At 43.8% G+C, this 15,550-nt stretch overlaps 1 protein-coding gene across 3 annotated transcripts in view; it reads left to right on the forward strand.

The window, feature by feature from the left end:
• Positions 1 to 15,550, forward strand: part of neurl1aa (neuralized E3 ubiquitin protein ligase 1Aa) — a 390,689-nt gene that overhangs the window by 326,127 nt on the left and 49,012 nt on the right. For all 3 annotated transcript variants that reach the window (XM_028795861.2, XM_028795862.2, XM_051922179.1), the window contains exon 4: positions 10,122 to 10,802. In XM_028795861.2, the coding sequence (XP_028651694.1) occupies positions 10,122 to 10,802 (681 nt within the window). The remainder of the gene's footprint in view (positions 1 to 10,121; positions 10,803 to 15,550) is intronic.

Here is a 15,550-nt window from a genome sequence, read left to right on the forward strand (position 1 = left end):
GTGATGCAGAAACGCAAACATGGACCAGAATCTCAAAGGAATATTTCCAACATCTAGTGGAATCCAGGCCATGATAAACGGAGGCGTTTTGAGAGAAAATAGAGGCATTACCCCGTATTAACATAGTGGATAAGGACTTGCTCAGTGAATATGTATGTATATATACTAGCTGTGTTACTTGTGTAAGGCAGGTTGAAATGTAAGTAGTCAATATAGACCTCAGCGTATTCAGTGTTAACGTCTGTAGTGCACCATCAAATGGAATGTATTTTGTAATACATGTAGTAATAAAATGCATTGCATTTTTCCTTACAACAGATTTTGCATTATAAACATTCACACTGCTTTTTGAATCCAATCCCAAATGGTGTATAACATGGACGAAGCAACTGCATGGGAATACATATACACAGTCACACACACACATATATAAATATATATATATCTTTACACACACTTATTTTTTTTTACCTTTCCCAGACTGAACAGCAGTCATTGAGTACTCTGAAGTCCATCCATCCATCCATTCTCTTCCGCTTATCCGAGGTCGGGTCGCGGGGGCAGCAGCTTGAGCAGAGATGCCCAGACTTCCCTCTGCCCGGCCACTTCTTCTAGCTCTTCCGGGAGAATCCCGAGGCGTTCCCAGGCCAGCCGGGAGACATAGTCCCTCCAGCGTGTCCTGGGTCTTCCCCGGGGCCTCCTCCCGGTTGGACGTGCCCGGAACACCTCACCAGGGAGGCGTCCAGGAGGCATCCTGATCAGATGCCCGAGCCACCTCATCTGACTCCTCTCGATGCGGAGGAGCAGCGGCTCTACTCTGAGCCCCTCCCGGATGACTGAGCTTCTCACCCTATCTTTAAGGGAGAGCCCAGACACCCTGCGGAGGAAACTCATTTCAGCCGCTTGTATTCGCGATCTCATTCTTTCGGTCAATACCCATAGCTCATGACCATAGGTGAGGGTAGGAACATAGATCGACTGGTAAATTGAGAGCTCAGCTCCTTTTTCACCACGACAGACCGATGCAGAGCCCGCATCACTGCGGACGCTGCACCGATCCACCTGTTGATCTCACGCTCCATTCTTCCCTCACTCGTGAACAAGACCCAGAGATACTTGAACTCCTCCACTTGAGGCAGGATCTCGCTCCCAATCCTGAGCGGGCACTCCACCCTTTTCCGGCTGAGGACCATGGTCTCGGATTTGGAGGTGCTGATTCCCATCCCAGCCGCTTCACGCTCAGCTGCGAACCGATCCAGAGAGAGCTGAAGATCACGGCCTGATGAAGCAAACAGGACAACATCATCTGCACAAAGCAGTGACCCAATCCTGAGTCCACCAAACCGGACCCCCTCAACACCCTGGCTGCGCCTAGAAATTCTATCCATAAAAGTTATGAACAGAATCAGTGACAAAGGGCAGCCCTGGTGGAGTCCAACTCTCACTGGAAACGGTTTCGACTTACTGCCGGCAATGCGGACCAAGCTCTGACACCATTTGTACAGGGACTGAACAGCCCTTATCAGGAGGTCCAGTACCCCATACTCCTGGAGCACCCCCCACAGGATTCCCCGAGGGACACGGTCAAACGCCTTTTCCAAGTCCACAAAACACATGTAGACTGGTTGGGCGAACTCCCTTGCACCCTCGAGGACTCTGCTAAGGGTGTAGAGCTGGTCCACTGTTCCGCGACCAGGACGAAAACCACACTGTTCCTCCTGAATCCAAGGTTTGACTATCCGATGGACCCTCCTCTCCAGAACCCCCGAATAGACTTTTCCAGGGAGGCTCAGTAGTTGGAACACACCCTCCGGTCCCCCTTCTTAAAGAGGGGGACTACCATTCCGGTCTGCCAATCCAGAGGCACTGTCCCTGATGTCCATGTGATGTTGCAGAGACGTGTCAACCAAGACAGCCCTACAACATCCACAGCCTTGAGGAACTCTGGGCATATCTCATCCCCCCCCCGGGGCCCTGTCACCAAAGAGTTTTTTGACCACCTCGGTGACCTCAGTCCCAGAGATGGGGGAGCCCAGCTCCGAGTCCCCAGGCTCTGATTCCTCATTGGAAGGCATGTTAGTGGGATTGAGGAGGTCTTCGAAGTACTCCCCCCACCGACCAACAACGTCCCGAGTTGAGGTCAGCAGCGCACCATCCCCACCATATACAGTGTTGACACTGCACTGCTTCCCCCTCTTGAGACGCCAGACGGTGGACCAGAATCTCCTCGAAGCCGTCCGAAAGTCGTTCTCCATGGCCTCTGCAAACTCCTCCCATGCCAGAGTTTTTGCCTCAGCAACCACCGAAGCCGCATTCCGCTTGGCCTGCCGGTACCTATTAGCTGCCTCCAGAGTCCCACAGGACAAAAGAGACCGGTAGGACTCCTTCTTCAGCTTGACAGCATCCCTCACTGCCGGTGTCCACCAACGGGTTTGGGGATTGCTGCCACGACAGGCACTGACCACCTTACGGCCACAGCTCCGGTCAGCCACCTCAACAATAGAGGCACGGAACATGGCCCATTCGAACTCAATGTCCCCCACCTCCCTCGGGACATGGTCGAAGTTCTGCCGGAGGTGGAAGTTGAAGCTACTTCTGACACGGGGCTCTGCCAGATGTTCCCAGCAGACCCTCACAACACGTTTGGGCATCCCAGGCCTGACCGGCATCCTCCCCCAACATCGAAGCCAACTCACCACCAGGTGGTGATCAGTTGACAGCTCTGCCCCTCTCTTCACTCTAGTGTCCAAGACATGTGGCCGCAAGTCCGACGACACGACCACAAAGTCGATCATTGAACTGAGGCCTAGGGTGTCTTGGTGTCAAGTGCACATATGAACACCCCTATGCTTGAACATGGTGTTTGTTATGGACAATCCGTGACGAGCACAGAAGTCCAATACACCACTCAGGTTCAGATCGGGGGGGCCATTCCTCCCAAACCAGGTCTCACTGTCATTGCCCACGTGAGCATTGAAGTCTCCCAGCAGTACGAGGGAGTACCCAGAAGGTATGCCCTCTAGCACCCCCTCCAGGGACTCCAAAAAGGGTGGGTACTCCGAACTGCTGTTCGGTGCATACGCACAAACAACAGTTAGGACCCGTCCCCCCACCCGAAGGCGGAAGGAGGCTACCCTCTCGTCCACCGGGGTAAACCCCAATGTACAGGCTCCAAGTCGGGGGGCAATAAGTATGCCCACACCTGCTCGGTGCCTGTCACCGGGGGCAACACCAGAGTGGTACAGAGTCCAGCCCCTCTCAAGGAGATTGGTTCCAGAGTCCAAGCTGTGCGTCGAGGTGAGCCCGACTATATCTAGCTGGAACCTCTCAACCTCGCGCACAAGTTCAGGCTCCTTCACCTTCAGAGAGGTGACATTCCACGTCCCAAGAGCCAGCTTCTGTAGCCGAGGATCAGACCGCCAAGGTCTCCGCCTTCGGCCACCACCCAACTCACACTGCACCCGACCTCCTTGGCCCCTCCCATAGGTGGTGAGCCCATGGGAAGGGGGACCCACGTTGCCTCTTCGGGCTGTGCCCGGCCGAGCCCCATGGGTGTAAACCCGGCCACCAGGCGCTCGCCATCGAGCCCCACCTCCAGGCCTGGCTCCAGAGGGGGGCCCCGGTGACCCGCGTCCAAGCGAGGGAAAACGCCGTTCAAATTTTTTATTCATCATTGGAGGTTGTGTTGAACCGCACTTTGTCTCATCCCTCACCTAGGACCAGTTTGCCTTGGGTGGCCCTGCCAGGGGCATAAAGCCCCGGACAACACAGAGCTCCTAGGATCATTGGGACACAAAAACCCCTCCACCACGATAAGGTGGCGGTTCGAGGAGGGGTGACTCTGAAGTGAATGGGCTATACTGTATGTTCACATGATATCTATCCATCAATATTCCCATTACCCGCATTGGCTCTTCCGTCATTTGCAGGGCTCTAAGGTTTCATTCTTCACATGAAAACTTTCACTTAGGCTAATTTTAGACCATAACAGAAGCTAGAAACGGAGGCAGATTTTTTGTTAAATCCTCTAAAATCAGAAAACAGAAATGTATCATTTTTATCATGAATTATTTAATAATAAGACTTTTCATGGAGTGCACTGTTACATATATTTTCCTACCATCTTTACTTCCCCTTGCTATTTACTCCATCCAGTACAGTTGTTTTGCTCTATTTTTAGGCAAGTTAAAAACCAGCACTTGGAAAGAAGATACAGTACTACAGTATGTCACTCTGGGATTATTACACTCTACACTCCTCCTGAGCTATATTTACACTTCATCAAAAAGCATGCAACACATTTCTGCTTTTCAAATGCAGCTCACTGTGGACTATAAGTCAATGGCCACGCTGTCAGTCAGTGACAACTAGCCTCTGTATTGTTATTTTTTGTACTGAAACATGTACATTGAGATATGTCAAAGTAAAAATTAATATTATTATGTATACAATATGGTATATTTTACTGTATATCATGCAGTGTTCACTAAGCACCTTCATATACCATGAATAAATCAATCTTTATTTTGCAGAGCAGAGTGAAGTGCACACAAATTAGTGACATTTTTTAGCTCTCAGATTTACAGTATTTTTTTAAAATTGGCTACTCAGCTTTCATGGTATTGCTAATCTACGTGTGACAGCAATAGATATATGAGGCAATTTAATTTGCCTTGCATCCTATATGTCACTTTTCACAGAGAAATGTTTGTTAACTTTATTCACTTTCAGCATAGCAGACATTATATATACGTTGATGAGCAGTTTTGTACCTAAATAGTACCTAAAATATTGAGCACCTGTGGTGGGCAGGCGCCGTGCCCGGGGTTTGTTTCCTGCCTTGCGCCCTGTGTTGGCTTGGATTGGCTCCAGCAGACCCCCATGACCCTGTAGTTAGGATATAGCGGGTTGGAAAATGGATGGATGAATGTTCATATAAATTCAATCTTTACAGTTGCCCCCTTCATAGTCTCCATTATGCTTACGAAGTAATTGTGTATATTCCGCCTCAGCATCACAGTGTTGATTATGGGAGAGTTCAATGTTGAACCCATAAAAGCTCAGTTGCAAGAACGTCACAAGCCAGTGAAGGACATCAATGGTGACATCTCTACACCAAGAATGACTCACTTAGCTCAGCTTATTTGCATGTTTTTCTACTGCTCCACTCCTTAGGGTGTCAGAATGAGACGTTGTAGGTTCCAGTAATTGGGGTTTGTGGGACAAGTGGTGTCTCCTGGTTTAGACAAGAGTAATCCTTTTATGATATTCCTCAGTCAATTAATTTCTGTCTTATTCCTACTCTTTTAAAAGTCAGCAGTATGACCATAAAGCTTTATAACTCTTTAAATTGATAGAGAATTTCTGATTTTTATTATACATCACAACTTTACTGATCCCCCTACTAGGATTGAGACCTTGGCATGGGAGTTGGGGGATGGGTATTGGGGGAGAGGGTCAGGGCTTATGTACCTCAGTGATCCTTTGAGCCATGTTGTGTAGAGATGTGTGCTCCTGTTAGGGTTATCTATGGCAAATAATGAATGTAACCCACCAAGAACAATCTATAGCCGACTGTCATGAATGTTGTAATGAAATTGTAGAGACTCTCTCCTTGAACAAACATAATTGGACCCAGTTCTGGAGCCAGGCCTTGGAGTGTAGAGGCTGGAAAGAGTCTGCTGGCTGGGTGTCCCAAATTACCTGGTTAGAACCTGTAGTTCTGTTGGAGCAATTGTGTGCTCGATTGAGGAATGACAGAGATATTTGGATAGCTGTGTTGAGAAAGAGCAGACTTCTGATCTGAATCCAAGTAGTGTTGTTGACGGGATTCTCAGTTACATGTGGACTTTTCATAAAGAACACCATTTTTGAACACATGGTTGCTCATAAGTGTTCCTGGTGCCACAGTATCTTGGGATAAAAGTCAGTGATTGACTTGTTTGTCTTGTCATCTGATCTGAGGCCTAAGTTCTAGACAGTTGGGTAAAGAGAGGTGTAGAGCTGTCAACTAATCACCACTTGATTTTGAGTTCGTTCAGACCTATGGTGTGTCTGCTAAACATGTTGAAAAGATTGAGAGTGGCAGAGAGCTGTGCTAGGAACCACTAGTGGATACGTTTTTTCAGAATAAGGTCAATGTCCACTTTCACAAAGTGCTTGTGCTACGAAAGAGCCTAAATAGCTCACACTGAAGACATCAATGGTGGAGGCAGCTGCATGACCAAAGGCTTCTTGTTTCTGTTGTTGCTGCAACCCAGGGGCAACAACAATAAGGAAGCTGTTAAGCTGTAGAAGGAGGGATGTCTTGCTGTTTTACTGGGAGAGTCCTTTGATTTGCTTGACCAAAGCAAATGAGTGAGATTTTTGGAGACAGCCCTAAGTGAGAGTTTTTGAATAGCCTTAAAGAGGTTCCAGCAAACTATACAGTCATTCAAAGACTCTTCTCAGAAAGGGTAGACAAACATTGACATCAATTAAGGATATTACTTACATGTGGAAAGGATGGTTTGAGGAACTTGTAAACCCAGTTAAAAAGGCCCTCCTCAGATAAAGCAGTGGCAAAAGCATTGATTGGGGTTGAGTCATTTTCTGTGGCGGAGGTTGCTCTGATGATTAATAAGTTCCATAGTGACAAGACAACAGGGATGGATGAGATATGACCAGAAATATCCAGTACTGGATATTGTTGGGTGATTTGGTTAAAGAGCTCCTTAAATGTTCTTTATATCCTTGCATGGTGGGGCAGGAATATTGCCTCAGGAATGGTTTTTTTTTTGCCCTTTCTTAAAAAGGAAAACAAAAATTAATGTTATGTCCATTTAGCAAGATATCATGCTCTTCTGGGAAAGTCTGTGCCAAGGTACTGGAACAGAGACTTCGCTTGGTATTTGATCCTCAGTTTCAGGAAGAGCAATGTAGATTCTGCTCTGTCTGTGGAACAGCAGAGCAACTCTTGATTCTTGCACAGAAGCTTGATTTGTTATAAGAATTTAACAGTCCTGTCTATATGTGCTTAACACACCTAGAAGACAGCTTATGACTTTATACCTCTCTGTGTATTGTGGAAGATGCTACAAGAGTGTGAGGTTCAGGGGTGGCTGCTGCATGCCATTCAGTTTGTGTATTTGTGAGGTACATGTTGTTTTTGCATAATTGGTGTTATATTGAAACCATTTGGTATGGCCTTTGAACTCCACCAAGTCCATTATCTTCAATTCATTACTTCAATGAGCACAACTGGTCTCTGCTGTATCTCTGCTGTTTGCAGGTGATGGTGTCTTCTGGACCTCATCAGATTGTTTTCTACAGTGAGCAATAGTGTTTTGTGGCCAAATGTAATGTGGTTTAGATAAGAAAGTGTGAAGGTGGGGCTTATTGTGAGAATGGTCAATGTGTCAGTGCTTTGGCAGCAATTAAATTAATGTTTTGGATTGTGGTGGTGAATGTCCACTGAGGAAACGGTTGATTTTCAGTCACTCTGTATCCTCTCAACATGTATGGTCACGGGCTGTGGGTAATGACTGATAGAAAGAGTTCATGAGTATACAGGTGCTGGTCATAAAATTAGAATATCATGACAAAGTTGATTTATTTCAGTAATTCCATTCAAAAAGTGAAACTTGTATATTAGATTCATTCATTACACACAAATTGATGTATTTCAAATGTTTATTTCTTTTAATGTTGATGATTATAACTGACAACTAATGAAAGTCCCAAATTCAGTATCTCTGAAAATTAGAATATTGTGAAAAGGTTCAATATTGAAGACACCTGGTGCCACACTCTAATCAGCTAATTAACTCAAAGCACCTGCAAAAGCCTTTAAATGGTCTCTCAGTCTAGTTCTGTAGGCTACACAATCATGGGGAAGACTGCTGACTTGACAGTTGTCCAAAAGACGACCATTGACACCTTGCACAAGGAGGGCAAGACACAAAAGGTCATTGCTAAAGAGGCTGGCTGTTCACAGAGCTCTGTGTCCAAGCACATTAATAGAGAGGCGAAGGGAAGGACAAGATGTGGTAGAAAAAAGTGTACAAGCAATAGGGATAACCGCACCCTGGAGAGGATTATGAAACAAAACCCATTCAAAAATGTGGGGGAGATTCACAAAGAGTGGACTGCAGCTGGAGTCAGTGCTTCAAGAACCACCAGCACAGACGTATGTAAGACATGGGTTTCAGCTGTCACATTCCTTGTGTCAAGCCACTCTTGAACAAGAGACAGCGTCAGAAGCATCTCGCCTGCTGTCCAAAGTTATGTTCTCTTATGAAAGTAAATTTTGCATTTCCTTTGGAAATCAAGGTCCCAGAGTCTGGAGGAAGAGAGGTGAGGCACAGAATCCACGTTGCATGAGGTCCAGTGTAAAGTTTCCACAGTCAGTGATGGTTTGGGTGCCATGTCATCTGCTGGTGTTGGTCCATTGTGTTCTCTGAGGTCCAAGGTCAACGCAGCCGTCTACCAGGAAGTTTTAGAGCACTTCATGCTTCCTGCTGCTGACGAACTTTATGGAGATGTAGATTTCATTTTCCAACAGGCCCTGGCACCTGCACACAGTGCCAAAACTACCAGGACCTGGTTTAAGGACCGTGGTATCCCTGTTCTTGATTGGGCAGCAAACTCGCCTGACCTTAACCCCATAGAAAATCTATGGGGTATTGTGAAAAGGAAGATGCAATACGCCAGACCCAACAATTCAGAAGAGCTGAAGGCCACTATCAGAGCAACATGGGCTCTCATAACACCTGAGCAGTGCCACAGACTGATCGACTCCATGCCACGCTGAATTGCTGCAGTAATCCAGGCCAAAGGAGCCCCAACTAAATAGTGAGTGCTGTACATGCTCATACTTTTCATGTTCATACCTTTCAGTTGGCCAACATTTCTAAAAATCCTTTTTTTGCATTGGTCTTAATTGATATTCTAATTTTCCGAGATACTGAATTTGGGACTTTCATTAGTTGTCAGTTATAATCATCAACATTAAAAGAAATAAACATTTGAAATACATCAGTCTGTGTGTAATGATTGAATCTAATATTCAAGTTTCACTTTTTGAATGGAATTACTGAAATAAATCAACTTTGTCATGATATTCTAATTTTATGACCAGCACCTGTATGTGACCAGAATAAGGTTCAAGTGGAGGGTTGCTGGGCTTACTTTCCATGATGGAATGAGGAACTTGGGAATAAAGGAGGACCTCAGAGTTGAACCGTTGATTCTCTGCACAAAGAGGAGCCAGTTGAAGTGGCCTTCCTCATGAGATGTATAAGGCACAAAATACTGGGTGAAGGCCTATGGCAGACCCATGACCTGACCCAGCTGCCATGGAGGTGTCTGGGTACGTCCCAAGAGTGGATGGCAGAAATTGATGAGCTAGTTTGCCTTGGTGATCCCAACTGAACATATTGTTACTGTGATGTTTACCAAGAAAAACAGAATAAAAAAGATGTTGATAAGCTGTACTAATGGGTATTATGTACACAAAATAGTTAACTTGGCGTTGTTTTGATTGTTGTAGCATTTGCTGTATACATTGATTGTTGCCTTGTATGATATCTGAACTAATTAACAATGTGTACCAAAAGCAATTTACTTCAATACATCTATTTAGATGACTTTTATCCAACACAAATGACAAGTGTCAGTACAGTGGTTTTCATATCTACAGTATGAGATAGGTCAGTGAATGGGCCAGAGTGACAGTGAGTTAGTCGTAGACAGTGACCTGGCAGTCTTGTGGTTTAGAATCCAACAAATCAACCACTGAGCCACTCTGCCTGGTGTGTTATTCTGCTTAAGCTACTTAACGGCTAAGGCAGTGGACTTCAGGCCACAAACATTATTGCCTCTGTCTCAATATACCACCCTGAGTAAGTTACTTGACTGGCCTGTGAACTTCATAATTACAGTGTGCACATAACTAAAGGTTAACTTTGTGTGCATTTTGCTTTGTATGATGCTTTTTCTTTGCTGGCTGCATGCACAGACTTACATTACACTTTGAGTCCTTTTTCAATCGTTAATGGCTGATCGATTTTTTTTTTGTAATGCTGGCTACAAATATAAGTCAACTGTAATGCCTCCAACTATCTTTATGTTTGTTTCCACAGACAGTGAGATTGTGCCGCCAGACTGCATACGCCCCCGGTCCTTCACAGCTGTCCGAAGACCATCACTGAGAAGAGAAACTGATGATACTCGCCTCTCAGTCAGCCTCTGTGACCTTAATCTCCAAGAGGAGAACCTTCAGCTGACCTCTGCAGCCTGCCCCATCCCTCAGAACTCGCTTAATGCCCAGCAGTCACACTTGTTACCCTTGCACCTGGACAGCGACCTCCATTTCCACCAGCTCCGTGGCGCACACATCAAGACACTGGATGAGCAGACGGTAGCTCGGTCTGAACATGCTCGCGAGGAAAGAACTTTGGTGTTCACAAATAGGCCACTCCGCATTGGAGAGACAATTTTTATCAAGGTCAATAAGTCTAGTACAGCCCGCTCTGGATCCCTGTCTTATGGGGTGACCTCTTGTGATCCTAGCGTGCTCCGGCCTAGCGACTTGCCGTACAACCCAGAATCACTTGTGGATCGCAAGGAATTTTGGGCAGTGTGTCGTGTGCCCACCCCTCTGCAGAGTGGGGACATCCTTGGCTTTTTAGTGAACCAAGAAGGGGAGCTACTTTTAAGCCACAATGGCATGAATGCTGGGATGCAAGTGTGTGTGGATAATTCCCGTCCCCTCTGGATGTTCTTCGGATTACACGGAGCAGTAGCACAGCTAAGAATTTTGGGTAAGTTTCATTATGATCAATGTCTGACCAAGCTAAATGCGTAACTGTCAAATCAACAGAAACGCAAATACTAATTTGTAAAACGTTTCAGACAGTTTTTGAATGTATCTGCCTTTTTCTATTGTCACTTTTATAGTAAATGTAATGAGTAAAAATGTCTTTACTCCGTCTGTCTCTATCACTTTATTAGTTCCTTTAAGACGAACATATGCTAAAGTAAATCCTAATAAAAAGCTTAAGAGTATGGCTGCCAGCTACTATTATTGGCTGACACAGCCTCCAGCTATTCCCCTAATGCATGTTGAGTAATTACAGCTTACATACATGCAAAATACAAAAAACATGGCTGCTGTGATTCATGAAAGTAGACAGTTTGACATGTTTTTGTTTAGTTACTTGCAGAGTTTGTGAATATGCAACTTACTAATGCTTGGATTAACATGGAAATTCATCCGCTTTTAATTATGTTACATTATTACTGACTTTGCTGAACTCACCAGTTTATTCTTCAAGTCAAACACTTGGTGTCTGCTGCTGAAAGTAAGCCTCTTTTCTCCTTAAAAATGGTTTTTGAAAGGTATCACTTTCAGTTATGTCAGTTTACCCTAATGCATCAGCAAATCCGAGTAAATAAGGCAAAGGAACATTTTCAAACAGACACATTATTTTTGTGCTTAAGTAAGAATTACCGCATTTGAATATAAGAAATGCAGGCAAGAAGAGTTTAATTTTGAATATTTTTTTTACCTTCTTTCCTATCTAAATAAAAGGAGACAGTTTGAGTAGCGGTGCAGTGATTGACTGGCCATTGATTGAAATCAATTGACTTTCTTACCTGATCTGGCAAGAGGTGTTCGGTTTAACATTTGCATTTGAGTTTTTATAAGGAACTGTTGCATGGCCTTCTTTTACATCATCCACTCTTTTTAAACTGTCATTTAATAAGTCAATCAAATAAATATTGCGCTACTGTCATCGATACTTCAAATAAACTGGTCACTTATTAATTCTGATTGACGTCTGTCTTCTTGGTGACAAAAAGCCTTATTAATATGTGACGTAAATTTAACACATAAACAGATGTAATGCATAGATGTTGACAAATTTGTTATTACCCTTATAGCTCCTAGAAAAAGTCCTCTATGCTTTCTACAGAGTGATTAAATGAAAAGTGATTGTTCCCATGCCTTTGACATGCCATCGAGTAAATAAAGCAAGGCAAGTGTGAAAAGAGATCAAGTGTTGCTTGTTCCACAAAGATACTCTTAAAATGTCTGGACACCTTTGGTGGTATCCTTAGAAAACATCATAAATAATTGGATTAGAGGGATTTTTCAAAGTAGCTGTTTTCTTTAATTCTTTTAGGGAAGATTATTTTTTTTTCCCTGTTGTCCCAGGGTTGAATATTTTTCCAACAAACTTTGGTTTCTGAAAACCACACAAAGCAATAGTTTTTCACGTAAATCAACATGAAATGTCTGTTGCTGTGTGCAGTGCTCTGTAGCTGCATGTTAGCCTCCTCTGGCTGCGTGGGCCGGGGGCGACAGATGAGCCAATTCCAGTACATCACTTTCAGTACATCGGAGTACGACAAGTCAGAGTCCAGTTTTGCTTTGCGTATTCACTTCGTTCTCTCACCCAATGTTGCTGCCATTCTAGATGTTGTACATTTACGCTGCTCACACACACATAGGGATTCAACGTCAAGTCAATGAGTCTAACAGACCACCTAGCAGAGAAGATCTACCTATTAAATAACAGTGTGTTTTGTCAACGTTTACAGCTGATTGTCACCCTCTACCCATGGATGTCGCAACCCTGACACACGTGTCTGTAATTGTGCAATTAGCCATTCAGCATGTTTAAATGGAGAAAAGTAGTCCCTCTGTTGTTTGGTTACATTGTGTGTCCCACACTGAACATGAACCAGAGGAAGCAAAGGAGAGAGTTGTCTGAGAAGATCAGAAAGAAAATTATAGGCAAGCATGTTAAAGGCAAGCCCATCTCCAAGCAGCTTGATGTTCCTGTGAAGAAACTTGCAAATGTTATTAAGAAGTTTAATGTCCATGGGACTGTAGCCAACCTTCCTGGATGCAGCCTCAAGAGGAAAATCGAACCAAGAATGGACAGAAGCATAGTGAAAATGGTATACGAAAAGCCAGGGGCAACTTCCAAAGAGATGCAAGCTGAACTCCAAGGTCAAGGTTCACCGATGTCTGTTCACACCATCCGTCCCTTTTTGAGTGACAGCAGGCTCAATGGAAGAAGGCGCAGGAGGACTCAACTGTTGAAAGAAAAACATAAAAAAACCAGACTGGAATTTGCTAAAATGCATATTGACATGCCACAATGCTTCTGTAAGAATGTCCTTTGCACAGATGTGACAAAACTGGAGTTTTTTGGCAAATCACGTCAGTTCTATGTCCACAGAAGAAAAAAATGAAGCTTTCAAAGAAAAGAACACTATATCTACTGTGAAGCCTGAAGGAGGTCTCGCTTATGTTTTGGGGCAGCTTTCAGCTTCTGGAACAGGGTGCCTTGAGTCTATGCAGACAACAATGAAATATTAAGACTACTAACACATTCTGGAGCACAGTGTACTGCCCAGTGTGAGAAAGTTCAGTCTCAGTCGTAGGTCATGGGTCCTCCAACAGGATAATGAGCCAAAACACTCAGCTAAAAGTATACAGGAATGGCTAAGAACAAAACATTGGACTTTCCAATATAACGCTACACCCATGTATAATATACTGCCTTAGCCTGTCGCCTATGTGTCTGAGTGTGAACTCTGTCCAGTTTCTTCTACCACAAGTAAGCCCGCGATTCGCTAGCGAATCGGAAATCCTAGAATGGCAATCAGTTTCTGTTCCGTCCGATACCCCACAGCGCAATATGCGCCTCGGTGGGAAGCCGCTGTGTGAAGACATATCATGGAGGGTATATGCGGTGGTGTGGGTGGTCGCGTCCGGGTGGCTGTACAACCTGGCGTGCACGCTTTACCTCATGTGTAGTTCACAGGTCGTAGTCTCGTTTCTGTGTTTTCTTTGGTTTGAGCCGTGACTCCTTTCGCAAGCGCGTCGTAGGCGCGCGTTGTCACAGCATGGACCTTTGGGGATTCCGTACGTCCGGTTCAAATATAACGCTACACCCATGTATAATATACTTCCTTAGCCTGTCGCCTATGTGTCTGAGTCTGAACTCTGTCCAGTTTCTTCTACCATAACTCTCGTGACTTTAGTATATCCACCAATTGGCCAAGTTTAGTGTCATTTGCAAAATTAGCCAACTTGTTTTATTTGTATATAGATCTGTTATAAATTGAAGAGCAATCTAGAACTAATCCTTAATATTTCTTTTTTTTAATGGTGGCAGGGTAACAGTGCCTTTAAAATAACAAATTAAAATGACAAGGCAGTGTTCATCCTCCTCGGGCTTTAAAAGTAACCCTGTCATATTCTTGTCTTACTACGGTCGCCTGTTTTTATAAAGTATCAGCCTCCCCTCTACAGACATGCAAGCAAATCAAAGATCTTTAAAGTTGGCAGATCATACTATTAACGTCACTTGCATTCAAATGACACCACATTCTCATTCCAGATATCATCAATATACTCAGCAGTAATTATAGTGCTGACAAAGCCATGATTATCCTCGGTGGCAAGTAAAGTAAAACAAAGAACACTAAAAATATCTGCTTTGTTTAGAAAAACGTACATTTTGTAGGCAAGATCTATTCCCTTGGTGAAATTGTTTATTGATTTTTAACTTTTCCCTTTTTTCCTCTAACATGGACAAACATCTGTTTCTTCTTTGCTTTATGTAGTGGGTTGCTGTGTCCCACACTAGCCTTGAAATGGATTGTTGTCTTTCATCTCGTTCAATCCTGCGGCTTAGGGTGAACAAGTTTTCTGTATTGGTAAATCCCTTGTTGCTGCCAGGACTGATTTGATTTTACACTTTCCAAGTGGCACTAAGTACCTTTTAAAGCCCTGCTTTAATTTTCTTATGAAAAAACAGGAGATGAGTCAATTTTGTGTCTCATTTATTTACAGAGGTTTGCTTTCTGTTAACCAGAAAAGGTTGAAATATAAAAAAAAAAAAAATTCTGGAATGTAGGAATGAATGTCTTTATTCTAAACAAATGCAAATATGTTCTGCAGTAGTAAGATGAATTATTCATTATTTTATGAAAATAACATTTGAATCAAGTTCTTAGTAATGACTAGGTTTCACTGTAAGGCCAACCTCTTAACCCAGTGTTACTTGTGCTAAAACTGTAAAATGTATTCGAAGCAGGGCTCCTCATTTACATCCTGGTTAGCTGCGGGTTTTTGCTTTAACCAAATTTGTAATTAGAATGCGTTTATTTACTACTACGCAATCTGTTGTTTTGGGGCTTAGTTTCAGTTGACTCGTTTGTTACTATTCACAATCCTTCATGGACTATTTTAGTTTTACACTGCTGTATTTAGGTTTTAATTGCAGTCAGTTTTCTTAACTAACCAATGAGAAGCAACGCCAAAGGATCCTCCAGCTCTCCAGCTAACGTGCTTCTATTTATACTGGTGTTCATGCATCACGGAGTCTCCAAGTAAATAGAATGACAGGAAGAACCAAGAGATACAAATCTGTTCTGAACCATAAAACATACGGTATTGTCCATCGAGAAAATGAAAAATCTGTACGGTGATTAAGATTTGTCTTGGAAAAATAAAAGGACTAATATACCAAATTCCATTATCTGCTAG

This window comes from Erpetoichthys calabaricus, chromosome 2 (assembly GCF_900747795.2).
Source record: "Erpetoichthys calabaricus chromosome 2, fErpCal1.3, whole genome shotgun sequence".
Lineage (NCBI taxonomy): Eukaryota > Metazoa > Chordata > Cladistia > Polypteriformes > Polypteridae > Erpetoichthys > Erpetoichthys calabaricus.